This window comes from Panthera tigris, chromosome D4 (assembly GCF_018350195.1).
Source record: "Panthera tigris isolate Pti1 chromosome D4, P.tigris_Pti1_mat1.1, whole genome shotgun sequence".
NCBI lineage: Eukaryota > Metazoa > Chordata > Mammalia > Carnivora > Felidae > Panthera > Panthera tigris.
The window spans coordinates 72,759,211-72,775,749 of NC_056672.1; the positions used below are offsets into that span (position 1 = coordinate 72,759,211).

Consider the following 16,539-nt stretch of genomic DNA (forward strand, 5'->3'; position numbering starts at 1 on the left):
CACTACTAAACTGGGAGTTTCCTAGGGGCAAGAATTGTGCCTTATTCCTATCTGTATTGGATGAAGTGAAGTACCATACACTTAAGCAGACACTCACACATTTCTTCATTTCAAAGTCACCATGGTAGGAAAAGAGCCAAAAAAAAAAAAAAAAAAAAAAGGCAAGCTTCCTGATTACTACTTCTAGGTTAAGCATGGGTTTGAAGAGGCCTGGAAACTGGAACACAGATTATCAATCATCTTGACAGCCATCCAAGACACTAATGCTCCCGCTTCTACCAGGCCTGAATATCCTAAATGGAATCAAGGCAAGTCAAAATACATGAAAATTAATAAGCAAGTATATTTACAGCAAACTACAGTTATAAGAGGAAGTGGAAAGCAACTGCAATACCCACTGTCATATGTTCTACTTCCTCAGGAAAAAACAAAGAAGGAATAGATAAATCAGAGACTGCTGGGAAAACTTACGATATTCTCAATCTTAAATTTGATTTGTTTTTTCTGGTTATTACTGGGAATAAAAATAAGTTATATGCACAACTTTGTTTACTAAGTCTTTTATCATTCAGTTAGCTGCTGTCTACGTTTAAGAGCATAGATAAATGCCCAGAACTAAAATGTTTCATGTCCTTGATGGGCCTACTCAGAAAAGCAGCACAGCTGAGCCACCAAGAACTATCTCCGGCCAGCAATCTGGCAAAGAGCACATGACTGTTTTTATCCTGTCCTTTTCAGTCAGTAGCAGACTGCTCGCTGCATAAAAGTTGGGAGCTCTAACATTCGTTTATAGACTTCTCCCCAATATTTTCACCTAGTGAAGAATGTGAATTTAAAGTATCTCTTATAGGGGCACCTGGCTGGCTCAGTTGGTAGAGCATGTGACTCTTGATCTCGGGGTTAGGAGTTTGAGCCCCATTTTGGGTGTAAAGATTACTTAAAAATAAAATCTTAAGGGCGCCTGGGTGGCTCAGTCGGTTGAGCATCTGACTTCGGCTCAGGTCATGATCTCACAGCTCATGGGTTCGAGCGCCACGTCGGGCTCTGTGCTGACAGCTCGGAGCCTGGAGCCTGCTTCACATTCTGTGTCTCCCTCGCTCTCTGCCCCTCCCCCACTCACACCCTGTCTCTCTCTCCTTCAAAAATAAATAAGCATTTAAAAAAATAATAAAATTTTAAAAAATAAATAAAATATTAAAAAGAAACTTTTTTTAAATACTGATTCAAAAGGCTCTTTCCCTCTTTTAAAAAATATATCCTTACTAGTTTTTTTATCCACTTATTCTAGGTTTGGGAGATGTTTGTTACAGTCTTCTTTATTAATGTGTCTATTTGTCCTTTTATATCTTGTAGTTTTGCTTTATGGAAGTTGCTGCTCTACTACAAGAAGCCCTCAGCTTACACAGTTCCTACATGCAGCATCTTCAGTTAGTATGTCTTAATTAAACTAATACTCGTCCCTCAACAGCACAGTGCAAATTTCACTTATAAAGGTATATTAACTGTAAGTAAATGCATAAAGTGCAAACTCTGCAGCTAGCTCTTCAGTCCACAGATCACTACACGACAGACACACGTATGATCAGTGACCAAGAGTGTCATTTCTTTCAGTCTGTTGGTGACTGGATATTGCACACCTGTTTTCCAGTTCAAGAGACAAAGAGCAAAGCATGTGCTTGTGCTGTCTTGTCTCCCAGTGATAAACTTATGCGACATTTTACAAAAATAGATACTCAAAAGAGGGAATTGGCCAACAAAGATAAAAGTGCAGCACAGAAACTAACATGATAATGCTGGAAGTGAATTTGGGTCATATATAAATGAAGTTATAGAGAAATGTAAACTGAGGAATTGACACCACTGCTGTTTGAGAGACTCTAGATGTAGAGTCGGAGGAATTTAATGAAGGCAAACATCAATATAAATAAGTGGTTATGACAAATGTCCTAGAATAAATGACAAGGCAAAAACTTCACATTAAAGGAACTCTTACAAGTATTTTACAACATTGAAAACACAAAGGACAAAATATCAGAAGCTGATCCAAACTTAGAAATATGACAACTTCCCAAAACAGAAAAAATGCTCACTCCATATCATAAGTTATACAAAGAGAAGTCAAGCACTTGACTTTTTTTCTTGATAAGTTTTTTTTAAAAAGAAATAAAACACTAAATCTCAATGTACCAACAGTTTGTTTCAACCAAAAATTTTAAGGGGTGTGAAACAATTATAATCTTTCCCATTGATTATTAAGCTTGCTTTGTACAGTTTCAGCTTGCATGGCCATATTTACAGTAACTCACTACCATGCAAAGTAAGTTCTCCCCATATTTAGTTCTTATTTCCCTACATGCTTACCGGCCCATTATTGTCTTAGTGGTATCTTGTGATTTTGATTTGCATTTCCCTAATAACTAATGATGTTGAGCATCTTCTTACATACTTATTGTCAATTTGTACATCTTCTTTGGAGAAATATCTATTCAAATCTTTTGCTCTTTTAAATTGGGTTCATCTTGTTATTTTTTAACTGGATCTAATTGCTAGCTCATCTAATGGGTTTTTTTTGTTTGTTTTAAATAGGTGAGTTAGGCCTAAATCAAAAAGCTGACTATGTCAACAGCAACTGGCTGGACTATGTAGAAATTTTAGTGTTTTAGGTAGAATAGGGAAAAAGGAACCAAAGCATTGCTTAACTCTTTTTTTTTTTTTTTAATGTTTATTTATTTTGAGAGAGAGAGAGAGAGAGAGAGAGAGATGGACAGAGCGTGAGCAGGGAAGGGGCACGGAGGGAGAAACAGATTCTGAAGCAAGTTCCAGGATCCTAGCTGTCAGCAGAGCCTGATGCAGGGCTTGAACTCACGGACCATGAGATCATGACATGAGCCGAACTTGGACGCTTAACCAACTGAGCCACCTAGGCGCCCCTCAAAGCATTGCTTAACTCTTAAAATAACTGAGTAACTGAAAGAACCCAAAGTGGAACTCAGTGGATGTGGGCCATCCAAAGTGAAAGCAAGAGTGGAATGGGGTGGTGAGGGTGAAGAAAGGACTTAAGAATAGGTAATACAAATTCAGTCACAGAGTAAGTCAAAAGATCCTATGGAAGACCAAGACAGCCAGAGTCATTTTATGGTCATTCTTGTACTGAACTCTCCAACAGGAGTAGAAGCATCTTGAGAGCAGGCACAGAAGCTTAATCTGTTAGTAGTCAGTAAGATGAGGGGTGTATGTTGATGTATTCATCATTCTCTGTACATTCTTAAATTTGTTAAACATGTGTTCAAAAAAGGCTCTTCAAGGATTAGGACTGGCAGCTCACTTTCAAAGGTCAAGCCGTCTACTGACACAACTTGAGGGAAAAGGCTAAACTGATTATCAGAACAGACAAAATCCTGCCACGTGAAGACTTGTGCCCCAGGCTAACAGACACAATGACTGGGGGCAGGGAATAGCAACCGCTGTCTCTTACACTGGTTTTAAGCTTTAGAGTGCAATTTCACAACTATCATTCATTCAACAGGCACTGACGGAGCACACACTACGCACAGCGCTGAGCGCTAGACACAGATGAACGACCTAAGCAGTCCCTGTTCCGTCAGGGTTCATAATCTAATAGGTTCGGTGTTGCAAGGATGGAGGTAATCAGCCTAGCTGTGGGAATAAGGAAGAGAAAGCAATGCATTCTGCTTGGGTCTGTAGCGAAAGGACCAAAAGGTGCCATCTGAGCTGGGCCTTGAAGGATGCTGCAGCTGACCCAGAAGGGCCAATTCTGAAGTGTCACTGCCTTGTCCCCGGGGAACAGAAAGTGTCATATCGACCTCAACTGACTCCTATAAAAACCCTGAGGCAGATGTTCTCATCAGTAATCCATTTCACAGAAGGAGAAACTGACCCACAAAGCAAAAGGCGAACCCTAGGGCCATACTGAGTGCCACGGGACATGCCGGGTCCAGAATCGAGGTGGACAGATACAGCGCAGTTTCGAACTCTGCCGGGATTCTGAAACCTGTAGAGCACCGGAATGTGGCAGGGGTCTGGACCCGGAAGTAGGGAAGAAGTCTGAGAGCGACCCCTCCAACCATTTGCCCGGTTCTCTCAGCCACGCCCTCGGTCCCACGCTTCTCAGTCACTCACCCGCCGCTAGGCGAGAGGAAGTCGGTGTCGTCTTCGTCTCCCGCACCGAACATCGCGGTGCCTTTCACCCAGCCGCAAGGGGGGAGGTCGGAAGGTTTTCGGGGCCTTTCCCCGCTGACGTCGTGAAATGCCGCGGCGGCGTGCTGCTTTCCGGCAGGACGAACTCTCGCACGGTTGATCGGCCGGGAGGGGCCTAAGGTCTGGAGAAGGTGGGGGAAAGGCAAATGGGAGGGCCTCGCAGGCACGCGCGCCAGTGACGTAAAGCTTCTCCAGCCTGCAGAGGCGGTGAAATCCGCGGGAGCTCCAAAATCCTGCGCAGGGATTGGCCAACGAGGCAGGGGGCGGGGCAGGGGCAGGAATCCGCGGCCTCGGTGGCTGTCGTGGACACGTCGAGCCGGGCATAAGTGGAGGGGGCTTCCGAAGAGTCGTGCGATTGGTGACGGGTTAAGGTTCCAAGAGGGAGGTGCCGGTGGCAAGACTGGATCTGGAAGGTAAGCAACCCACCCACCCCCACCCCCCCCCCCCCCCGCCCTCTCCCACCTTTGGCACAGGAACAGCCCTTTCGCCTCCAGGACAAGGACCCTCCATGCGACTCTAATCCGCTCTGTGAAAGGAGAAAGGGCCCGAGACTGGCAGACTGGAGAACTGCGCTTTCGGTCAGGCCCCACAGTGACATAGGGAGAGTGACCTTGGGGCAGGGTGTTCGGTGCCTCACTTTCCCCGTCTATAAAACGGGCTTGACGTCCCTATCGCTTGTGCCCTGTGGCCGACCTCACTGTTTATTCAACGGGCTATTTGTCCACTAATTCCATGTGCCGGCTTGGTCAAGAAGCTTTTAGACCTCAGAGGTCATCGAATTCAATCCCAGTCCCCTCATAATCCCAGAATTTGCAATAGGGAAACAGAGTAATAAACCCTTGGATGACTAGTCCTAGGTCACACAGAGTAAAGGGCAGGCAGACTGGGGCTGGATCCCTCCTCTCTTGGTTCAGGAGTTAGCAAGCTGATGGGTGAGCAAGAACCTTATCAGGTTTTAAGCACTGTGCACCTTTACGGAGTGCTCATTGCTGGACTGAGGCATACATCTTTAGAGAATTCCCCTCTCGATGCAAGTGAGGTGCAGAAGAGCTGGGATATTCTGGGGGTGAGTGTTGGAAAGGAGAAAACTTTAGAAGCGCAAAAATCCCAGTCCCAGTCTTGGTCTGGGTTTTGCTTCGTCTTCTTGCCACAGACCTAAGTCAACATCAGTTGTCGGGGACTTCTCTTTCTTCAGTTTCCACCCTCTCTGTGTCTTATGTAAGTGTTTCTTTGACTAACCTGGTAGAGTTACTGAAACCATCTCTGGTTAGGCCTGATTTAGCCAAGGTGTAGATAAGCAGATAATGTAGCGTCCGTTTCTTAAACAGTTTTTTAAAGTTTATTCTGAGAGAGAGAGCGCAGGAGGGACAAAGAGAATCCCAAGCAGGCTCCACACTGTCAGCGCAAAGCCCAATGCAGGGCTGAAACTCAAGAACTGAGATATGACCTGGGCCAAAACCAACAATCAGACGCTTAGCTGACTGAGCCACCCAGATGCCTCTGTAGCATAGCATCCGTTTCCATAGATCTCTTTCACTCAGGGCTTCTCCCAAACAGTTTAGTATAACAAGTGTCCCTTACCTGAAAGTTTTAGTCTGTTAACATGATACTGAAGTGAAGTGATTGATAGTGATTCACCTCCTAGAGAACTTCCCACCTCTTGGTACTTCCCTGGTTCTGCTTTTTATTATAGTTTGTGTACTTGTACTAAAGTGTGAGCTCCTCAAGGGCAGGGACAGTTTTATTCATCTTGAGGTCACCTGTGCCACAGAGTACTGTACCCTCTTGGCAATAATGGTTTCTTATTCTTTGTTACAGTGAGTAATGGAATTCATCCTTGTTCCCATTCCTTAACTTATGCTCTTAGGATTTTTTGCACGTGGGACCCAGTGAGCCCAGCAATGACTCTTGCCTTCCAGAAAGATAGATATGTTGTACTAGCTATGAACAGTCAGGGTTGCTTAGTCTCTTTTGGTAATTGAAGATGATTTTACTATTGTTTAAAGCTCTAGGGGAGGGGAAAGAGGGAAATAGGATAGCTAGAAATATTATGTGTTACTAATTTTTGTTAGGATTCCTTTGTTAAACCGAGGGATGGGGCTGTGGTCTGCTTCCTGTGTTTATTTTAAAGATTAAGATGGTTAAAGCAGTGAAGGCTGACAGTGTGAAAACAATGATGCCACTGGAACCTAAGCACTAGAACTGGAACCCTTTGCCATAGCTCTGTTTAGAATATGAACTTGGCTATCTCTCAGGGAAAGAAAGAATGAAATGCATAAGTAATTTACATAGCTCTTTCTAATTCCTCTTCCTCGTACTGATCATTGTCATTCCAGCACTGAAACATCAGAATAGTGTTTTATTTCTTTTTTAATGTTTATTTATTTTGAGAGAGAAAGATGGCTAGTGGGGGAGGGCAGAAGGAGAAGAATCCAGATATCAAGAGCCAGAAGCTCAAACCAACTGGGCCACCCAGGCACCCTTGAATAGTGCTTTTAAAAAATGCTAAAGGATTGGGGCACCTGGGTGACTCAGTCGGTTGAGCAGCTGACTTCAGCTCAAGTCATGATCTCACTGTTTGTGAGTTTGAGCCCTGCATCCTGCTCACAGCCATCTGAGGAGCCCACTTTGAATCCTCTGTCTCCCTCTCTATCTCTCTGCCCCTCCCCAACTCACACGCACTAGTTCTCCCTGTCTCTTAAAAATAAACATTTTTTTTTTAATGCTAAAGGATCATTTGAGTGCTTATCTTGAATTCTTGAGTTGGGAATGTTTTCATGCAGGGTACTTAAGTAGCCTTTTTAGATAGGCAGGAACATAAAATCTGGATCAACATTTTTGAGACACCGCAAACATGCATGCCTAGGTCACCATTGTGGGAACACAGCTGCTAGTTCTGATCAGCTGTATGAGAAAGGGGAAGATAATGGTAAGGCGTCCTCAGTAAGATTGGGTACACTAAAAAGCCACTGTCTTCCTGAACTGGAATATTGGACCAGGAATCAAGAAACCTGAATTCCCATCCCAGCCCTTCTAACTCACTCTGAGCTTGGGCCAGACTCCCTAAACACTTTGGGAGTGAATTAGACCCAGACATCTATTAAGTACTGTTGAGGATGCAGAGGTAAGTAAAGCACAACCCTCATCTCAAGTGTGAATTAAGCATTTTTGTTTGTTTTAAGTACACAGTTTTTAGGTGTATTTATGAAATGGATTGACCCTGAAGATTAGCTAGGAAGTGGCAATTTTAACAATTCCTTTCAAATTCTCAGTAATTTTGCCATAGAGATGATAATTCTTGTATATAAGCACACCCATACTAGTCTACTAGTGAATGCATTGTAAATATTAAACTATAAAAACTATTAATGTTTAAAGTTATAACCAGGTTAGATCATAGGTGTGGTGATAGTGATATGAATTGAATATAGGTTTGGGGGAGTTGGTATAGTGTTCTTTCTGTTCAGTCACTGAAAACAGAAGAATGTCAGAACCCAGTTCAAGAAATATCTGAAAACCTTCTATGTGTAAGGCCCTGTGCTGGGTATTGGCAAGGAATAGGAAAACGAATAAGTCATTGCCCTCAAAGTGCTTATGGTTGAATAGCGGGGATAATTGAAGTATACAAATAATTGAGAAGACATAGCAAAGTAAGTCCCATAAGTAGAAATTAATTATTGTGGGATTTCAAAGGAAGAAGAGATCATATCTGGTTTGGTGGAGTTTGTGGGTCTAGATAATGGCCTTTGAAGATGACTGGGGTGGTTCCTAGTGAAATGAGAAAGTAAGGTTTTCCAGGTTGAGGGGGTGGCTTTGGCAAAAGCAAAAAGGCAGGAAAGAAGGCACGAATTTCTTTTTCTTTTTCTTTCTTTCTTTTTCTCTTTATTTCTTTCTTTCCTTTTTTAAAAAAATTTTTTTTCATGTTTATTTATTTATTTTGAGAGACTGAGCATAAGCAGGGAAGGGGCAGAGAGAGAGAGAGAGAGAGTCCCAAGCTCTGTCAGTGCAGGCTCAATCTCGAACCTAGAAGTCACAAATTTCTTATGGCACAAGAGTTGCCCTTTTATCTGACGCAGTTAGGGCCAATAGTTGGCCAACAACAAAAATAAGTTAAAACAAGGAATCATTCAGATATTAGTTACACACAGATCTTAAACATTTAATTTTAACTTAAAGCATAAACATCTTTTTGCCATTCTTTAAAATAAGCTGTTTCCAGGCTGACAATGTGTTACCTGCTTGGGATTCTCTCTGCGCCTCCTGTGCACACCTGCTTGTACATGCCCTCTCTTTCTCTCAAAATAAGTAAATAAATAAAAAAGAATAAGGCTTTTCTTGGGACACCTGGATGGCTCAGCCCATAGAGCACCCAACTCTTGATCTCAGGATCACGACTTCAAGCCCCTCATTGTGCGTGGACCCTACTTAAGAAAACAATAACAACAACAGAAACATTTAATAGTTTTCATAAAATAAGCCTTTTCTTAGGGTGTGGGTCCCAGAGATCTGCAAACTATAGCATGGCGGCCAAATCTTGTCCTAGCCCTCTGTTTCTGGAAATAGTGTCATTGGAACACAGCCATGCTTATTTGTTGCCATATTATCTATGGCTACTTTGACTTACAAAGTACAGTTGTCTGTATCTGTGTGACTCATCTTTATCTAGTCTTTGCAAAGCTTTCAACTTGGTTTTCATAGAAGTAACTACCAGAGAGTCTATGTAGTATAGTAGCTAAACTCTTAATGTCTGGAGCCAAATTGTTTCGCCGTTTATTAGTTATGCAGTCCTTGAGCAAGTTGCTTGGTTTTCTCCTTTGGAAAAAAGGGACAGTGACAGTATCCAGTCTCTAGGGATCTTGTGAAGATTGTATGAGTCAATTCATGTGGAGCACTTAGAACAGCATCTGGTAGGTAGTAAGAAAATATTAGCTGCTGCTGTTGTTTTCCTCTTCTCACTTACATTTAATTGCTTTACATAATACTTTATTAAATTATATTCTTATAACAGTAAACACAATTGGCATAAGTTGATTTCTTTTTTTTTTATTAATGTTTATTTATTTTTGGAGAGAGACTATGCTCACATGCCAGTGGCGGAGGGACAGAGAGAGGGAGACAGAGAATCTGAAGCAGGCTCGAGTCTCTGAGCTGTCAGTGCAGAGCCGGAGACAGCCTGATGCGGGCTCCAACCCACCCACTGTGAGATCATGACCAGAGCTGAAGCCAGATGCTTAACTGAACTACCCAAGGCCCCCAGTTGATTCATTAACAAACATACCTGATACTCTTGATAAGCACACAAATTCCCTAAGGGAATCCCATGATATTAGAAAATAGCCAAGGGGCACATGGGTGGCTCAGTTAAGCATCTGACTTCAGCTCAGGTCATGATCTGGTGGTTCATGAGTTCAAGCCCTACGTTAAGCTCTGTGCTGACAGCCCAGAGCCTGGAGCCCGGTTAGGATTCCATGTCTCCCTCTCTCTCTCCCCCTCCCCCGCTCATGCTCTGTCTCTCTCTCCTTCAAAAATAAATAAACATTAAAAAATTTAAAAAAAAAAAAGAAAGAAAAGAAAATAGCCTGGTTACTGTGTTATTTAAATTGGTTAAGAGAATTCTGTGAGGATGGTTTGCTAAGAGTATAAGACAGCAGGAGCGCCTGGGTGGCTCAATCGGTTGAGTGTCCAACTTCGACTCAGGTCATGATCTCACAGTATGTGTGTTCGAACCCCACGTCGGGCTCTGTGCTGATAGCTCAGAGCCTGGAGCCTGCTTCACATTCTGTGTCTCCCTCTCTCTCTGCCCCTCCTCCACTCACATTCTGTCTCTCTCTTCTTCGAAAATAAACATTAAAAAATTTTTAAAAAATATTGTAGGACAGCAGAACACATCAGGAAGTAGTGGATTAAGATTGAAAAGGAGAGCAGGGCCATATTTGTTTAATACTTTGAAGGCCAAGGGGATAAGTTTGTATTTAGCCATGTGGGAAATGGGATTATTTATCCTACATGACATGAGTTATATGAAAAAATTTAAGTGGTTTAAGAGTATATGATGTAAAAAGTAAAATTCTCTCTAGCTCTGCCCCATATGAGTATCCACTTCATTTTTCTAACAGTCCTGGAACGTGGAGTTGACCCGAGGACTGAATGAGATAAGGCATGGTAAACACTACTGGGTGCATGGGTATTAGCTGTTAAAAACCTCAGTCCAGTTTTTCTTCGGATTATAATCTCAGTTTTGAATGACAAAAATAAAGGTTCTAGACTGTGAATAAAACTAAATGCTCTAAAGGGAACAATTTTGCCATACTCCTAGGAGTCTCTGAACCTTGTTCTTTGCCTCTCCCGGTTCTGGTTTGGCTCTGCGTTGATCCCTTTTTGAAGTGCTGCAAAACAGAAGAAGGTGGCATAATTATCACTGGAAAAGCAAGTGTTTACAATGGCAAGATGACTTGAACTGGTGGAAGATGTCAGATAAATCAGTGACCAGGCATCCCCCAGATAACTGCCATTTAAGGTTGGCAAGCCTGGCACGATTGGGGGATGGGGAGGGAGAAGGGAGGGCAGGTTGATGATGCTGGCACTCCCACAGGCAGCTTTTAGCATAATAAAGCCACTTTAAAAATCAGAAGTTTTTTGTAGATCATGACTAAGTATGAGAAGTCATCAAAAGTGTGATACTTAATACTTTAAAATGAGCCTTTTATGCCAAAAGAAATCTTACAGTAGGGACTGGGAAGGAAATGCTTTTGAAGTTCCATTGCTTTGAGTCATATCATTTCAGATTTAGGTGACCTTCCCAAGCAGAGGAGGGGCCCATCCTTAGGAATGCAAAGCCCTGCAGAGAAGGAAACCTTTGAGAAGGGTCCACCCTACCTCTTTTCCTTTTACACAAAGGCCCTAGGCTTCTGTATACAACCTGCTTTTGTAGGCTGAGGACATTATGCAATACAGTATACTGACATGGAAACCTGCATTCCAGAAGTAAATGGATAAATGGTTTGGAGGGAATCTCTATCGAGAGCAGAACTCTAGCGACCAGTGACACGTTAAAGCACCTTTTTTGTTAGTCAGGTTGAGTCTTTTCTCTAAATAGGTAGTAGAGGTGCTGTGAAAAATGTGCTGTTTACACAATTTTGAAGCAGTTTAAGAGCACCTGGAACTTAGTCTTTTGGTTTATAAAATAAAAGGCAAAGGAATGCTAAGTATACCCCCACCCCCACCCTGTTCCTCTCTCTTTCCTTTTTTTTTTCCTCCTACCTTTTCTGATGGCTTTTTATCAGCTCCCACACAGCCCTCTGCATGATCTATATCTTAGTACATCTTCTACTGTTTTTTATTGTTTGTATGTATTTCTTCTCCAACAGACTGGACTTCTTGAGGATAAGAGTTCACCACAGTACCATCACTCAATAGGTACACAATATACTGAATGAATGAATGAATGAATGAATGAGTGAGTGAGTGAGTGAGTTCCTCAGGGTCACAAATACAGTAAGTCCCAAGAGCCAGATCTAGAACCCAGGTCTTCTGATTCCTAGCCCAGTACTTTCTCTACCACACCATGCAACCTCAATCTGAGGTAATAAACAACTTTTCTCTTTCTGGTTTACATTCTCTCAGTGCATTTTCATTAAATCATCCTTTATTAATTAAAGGGAGGGAGGAGTAAAGTAGTAGCAGATAAGATGCTTTCTAGTTTCTGCTTCACACCAAATTTATTCCCAGTATTCTTCAGAGGCAAACCAAAAACATGATCTAGATGATTAAAATCCTTTGTAATATAACCGAAGGAAAATTTAGGGGTGCCCGTCTGGCTCAGTCAGTAGAACATAGGACTCTTGATCTCAGGGTCATGAGTTCAAGCCCCACATTGGGCGGGAAGCCTACTTAAAAAGAAAAAAGAAAATTTAAGCAAGGGGGACCTTTGCCTTTGATTATAACAGGAAGGCAGTTAAAGCAATGCTTTGCCAACGTATGTTTATCTGACTAGCTTGTGTTCTTTTTTATCTTATTTTATTTTTTTAAGTTTATTTACTTTGAGAGAGAGAGAGAGAGAGAGAGTCTTTAAGTAGGGGAGGTACAGAGAGAAAGGGAGAGAGAATCCCAAGCAAGCTGCATGCTCAGTGCTGAGCCCAGTGCAGGGTTCAGTCCCACCACCGGGAGATCATGACCTGAGCCGATATCAAGAGTCAGATCCTCAACCCACTGAGCCACCAGTTACAACCTAGCTTGTGTTCTTTAAATCAAACTGTAAGGGACTGTATACATTTTTCTTAATGTTTATTTATTTTTGAGAGAGAGAACGTAAGCAGGGGAGGGACAGAGAGAGGGGGACAGAGGACCTGAAGCGCGGGCTCTGCACTGATAGCAGTGAGCCCAATGTGGGGCTTGAACTCACGAACCATAAGATCGTGACCTGAGCCAAAGTTGGGCGCTCAACCGACTGAGCCACCCAGGTCCCCCAAGAGGCTATATACTTTAAGTGACGTGGAAGTGAGCCGTATGTGTGATTTGGACATCTCCTTGCAGAGTTTTTGTCATCTAATGAGTAAGCAAGCTATTACTAATAGGATTTCATCCTTACTATAACTTAGAATCAAAAGTATTTTGACATATTTTATTTGATCCTCCCAACCCTATGAGTTGATGGAGTGTAGGTATATTTTTATATCTATTTTGCAATAAACTAGTATTTGTTGGCTTGAGCGATTTGCTTAATGTCATGTGGCTAACGTATGGCACATGCGTCTGTAGCCCGGGGCCACCTGTGTCTAGTCCAGTGTTTTTGCTACTTTTACCACACTCTCTGTAAAACACTGTAATCTATGTAAATCATACTAAAGCACTTGTGGTCAGCACGTTGGAAATGTGTCAAGACTACACAAGGATCCAGTAAGAGGAGTATGAAAGGGTGCATCTTGTGCTTGCTGGATTTCAGGATATGGCTTAGCCAACAACAAAGGGTATCTGAGAAATGGAGTATAGTAGCTGGGAGGTCCACTCCCCATTGGACTTAGGCCCTTGTATCATTGCATAACCAAAAGACCTTTTCAGTTTGTTTGCTTGACATATCAAATTTAAGTTGTCCTATTCAGACCAGGTAAATAAAAGCTTCGCCAAAGGCCTTTGTGAAAAATGTTGTACACTTGATCTTCTATGTACGGAAAGGTGAGAGTGGGCCATAGAAACAGGAGCTTCTATGTTATTTGTCACTAAAGCAGGATATGTAAAGCTCAGAAATCCCTCCTGCTTAGCTGCTTCCCATCTGAAGAACCATCTGAAGAAATGAGAGGGTCGGGGTACGTGGTTAGACCACTGTTACAGAAGCCTTATGTGAGAAGTAAGTATTACGGATTCAGTTGAATAAAGAGTATATTAGCGTTATTGTTTACTAACGTGGGCCTCGGTTTCTCCATCTGTAAAATAAGGGAGTTGGACTTGATAATTTTTGAATAGGAAATATATTCACATGGTTGACAATTCAAAATGTATAAAAGGATATTAGTGAAAAACGCTCCTTCTACTCTTTACCCACATCTGACCAGTTCCCCTCCTAGGGACCTAGTTACCACTTTCTTGTACCCTGATAGTATAGATGTTTACAAATAATATGTATATACTTTTTAAGTTTATTTATTTATTTTGAGAGAAAGAGCAGGGGTGGGGGAGGGTCAGAGGGAGAGAGGAAGAGAGAATCCCAAGCAGGCTTCCCCCTGTCAGTGTAAAACCCAAGGCGGGGCTCCATCTCACAAACCATGAGATCATGACCTGAGCCAAAACCAAGAGTCAGACACTTAACTGACTGAGCCACCCAGGCACCCCAAGAGCTTCCTCATTGTTTATGGCTGCAAAGTATTCCATTTTATGGAAATATGATTATTTATTTAATCGGTGCCCAATCAATGAACATTTACGTTGTATTTTTTTTTTTAATTTTTTTAATGTTTTATGTTAGAGAAAAAGAGACAGAGCCAGCAGGGGAGGGGAGCAGAGATGGAGACATAATCTGAAGCTGGCTCCAGGCTCAGAGCTGTTGTCGGCACACATCCTGATGGGGGGTTCAAACTCACAATGAGATCATGACCTGAGCCGAAGTCAGACTCTTAACTGACCGAGCCACCCTGGCACCCCTATTTACACTGTATTTTCAATCTTTTGCTATCACAGTCCTCTGACAGATAACTTTGTTCCTATAACAGTTGACATATGTTTCAATGTGTCTTTAGGATATATACAGCTGACCCTTGAACATGGTAGGTTTGAACTATGTGAGTCCACTTACAGGTGGATTTTTTATAGTACTGATCTGTAAATGTATTTTCCCTTCCTTATGATTTTCTTAATAAAACTTTGTTTTCTCTAGTTTACTTTATTGTAAGGATACAGTACATAATATATATAAGATATAAAACATATTAGTGGACTATGTTATCAGTAAGGTTTTCGGTCAACAGTAGGCTATTAGTAGTTAAGTTTGGGGGGAATCAAAAGTCATACACAGATTTTCACCTGCTTGTGGGTCGATGCCCCAACCCCTGTGTTCTTCAAGGGTCAACTTGAAGTGCTGGCTCAAAGGGTATGTACATCAGACTGATAATTAAACACTCTCCTAGTTCTGGTATTCTATGAGATTTTAATTGAAAATGAACAGTAAAAGAGATGAGAAGGTATCGTTTTCTTGAAACATCTTAATTTTTTTTTTAATGTTTATTTTTGAGAGAGAGTGCGAGCAGGAGGGGGGCAGGGAGAGGAGACACAGAATCTGAAGCAGGCTCCAGGCTCTGAGCTGTGAGCACAGAACCCAGTGTGGGGCTTGAACTCACAAGCCATGAGATCATGACTGGAGCCAAAGTCAGACGCTTAACCAACTGAGCCACCCAAGCGCCCAGACATCTTAATTTTTAATCTCTTTTTATTCAGAGACTACATCTCAAGTAAAGGCCAAGTATGCAATGTTACCAAAATGATGTTGAATTGCAAACTTGACAAAAGTCACCTACTACATTACAATCCTATAGATTTCTCTAGTGCTGTTCAGTGTGCTATTACTCAGAAGTTAATTTGTAAGGTCAATGTTATGTTATAAACTCAGGACAAAAAGAGAACTGTTGCCTAACTACTTTTACCAGTACTTACGATGGGGTTTTGGAGTGGTGGGGTTTTGGACCTACCATCCAAGAAAGAATTCTGGGGACCTCTTTGGTGCAAAAAAGGTGATTTTATTAAAACACCTAGGGGTGCCTGGGTGGCTCAGTCCTTTAAGCGTCCAACTTCAGCTCAGGTCATGATCTCGCAGTCCCTGAGTTACAGCCCCGGGTGGGGCCCTGTGCTGACAGCTCAGAGCCTGGAGCCTGCTTAGGATTCTGTGTCTCTGTCTCTCTGCCCCTCCCCCGCTTATGCTGTCTCTCTCACTCACAAAAATAAATAAATGTTTAAAAAATTTTTTTTAAAAACCCAAAACACCGGGACAGGACCCCTGGGAAGAAAGAGCTGCTGGGGTTGTGAGGAGTGACTGGTTATATACTATGGAGTTGGAGGAGGTAAAGGCCAAAGGGAGGTCTCCAGAAGGGCTTTTTTTTTTTTCCCCCAGAAGGACTTTCATATGCTAAACAGGACTCAAAGAAGCCAGAGGCCTTACTATTATCAAGCTAAGGTTGTTCTTCCTCTAGTAAGGCATTAACAATATGACTGTAGGGGGTTCCTGGAGAAATATTATACTCTGTGTTTACCTCAAGTATTTGTCAATGGACTGCAGGTTATAAGGAAATTTAATTTTATCTGCCATTTCCTTCTTGGCTTTGTTCCCTTCATCACTATAGAGGGGAGGGTGATATTAAGGAATCTAGGAAACTGAGTCTATAGGTTTCTGGAGATTAGGCTATTGATAAGATTGCCTTTTCCTGGTAATTTACTAAGATATTTGTAAACTGAAGGATACCCCTGTCCTGCATGACTGTGATCTCTATCGGTGAGCCATTTGTTTTCTTTCCTTCCCTTTGTTCTTGGGCAGCCAGGGGTGCCTGAGGAGTGTCCTATATATCCCACCTGGGGTGGGAGTGGGACGGTTGTTAAGCTTGTGCTTTGCCCTGAGCTGACCTTATGCTCCCTCATCACCTCATAGAGGATTCAGAAGATTAGCTGTTTATGGCAGTCTATGTAGGGAATGAAAGTAGAAAGATAAAGTAGAGCCTAACTGAGATCTGTCTGTTGGTGTGTGTTTTTCACTGGCTTCCCAGGTTTTTGATGATTGTGGAATGTGATAATTTTGTGAAATAGGTGATACTCTAGCAATCACATGTCTTTCTGAGGTGCTAGGGG

At 42.2% G+C, this 16,539-nt stretch overlaps 2 protein-coding genes across 5 annotated transcripts in view; one reads left to right on the forward strand and one right to left on the reverse strand.

Annotated features, from left to right (window-relative positions):
- Window positions 1–4,323, reverse strand: part of FKBP15 (FKBP prolyl isomerase family member 15) — a 57,312-nt gene extending 52,989 nt beyond the window's left edge. For 3 of the 4 annotated variants that reach the window (XM_007094300.3, XM_042964966.1, XM_042964965.1), the window contains exon 1: window positions 4,141–4,322. In XM_007094300.3, the coding sequence (XP_007094362.2) occupies window positions 4,141–4,193 (53 nt within the window). In that variant the 5' untranslated portion in view covers window positions 4,194–4,322. Of the gene's footprint in view, window positions 1–4,140 lie in introns of all 4 variants that reach the window. The other variant, XM_042964967.1, reaches the window with a different exon arrangement.
- SLC31A1 (solute carrier family 31 member 1) overlaps window positions 4,267–16,539 on the forward strand; it is a gene marked incomplete at its 5' end in the record, with an annotated part of 40,830 nt that continues 28,557 nt past the window's right edge. Inside the window, one exon of the mRNA XM_042963495.1 lies at window positions 4,267–4,631. Coding sequence (XP_042819429.1) covers window positions 4,267–4,631 — 365 coding nt within the window. The remainder of the gene's footprint in view (window positions 4,632–16,539) is intronic.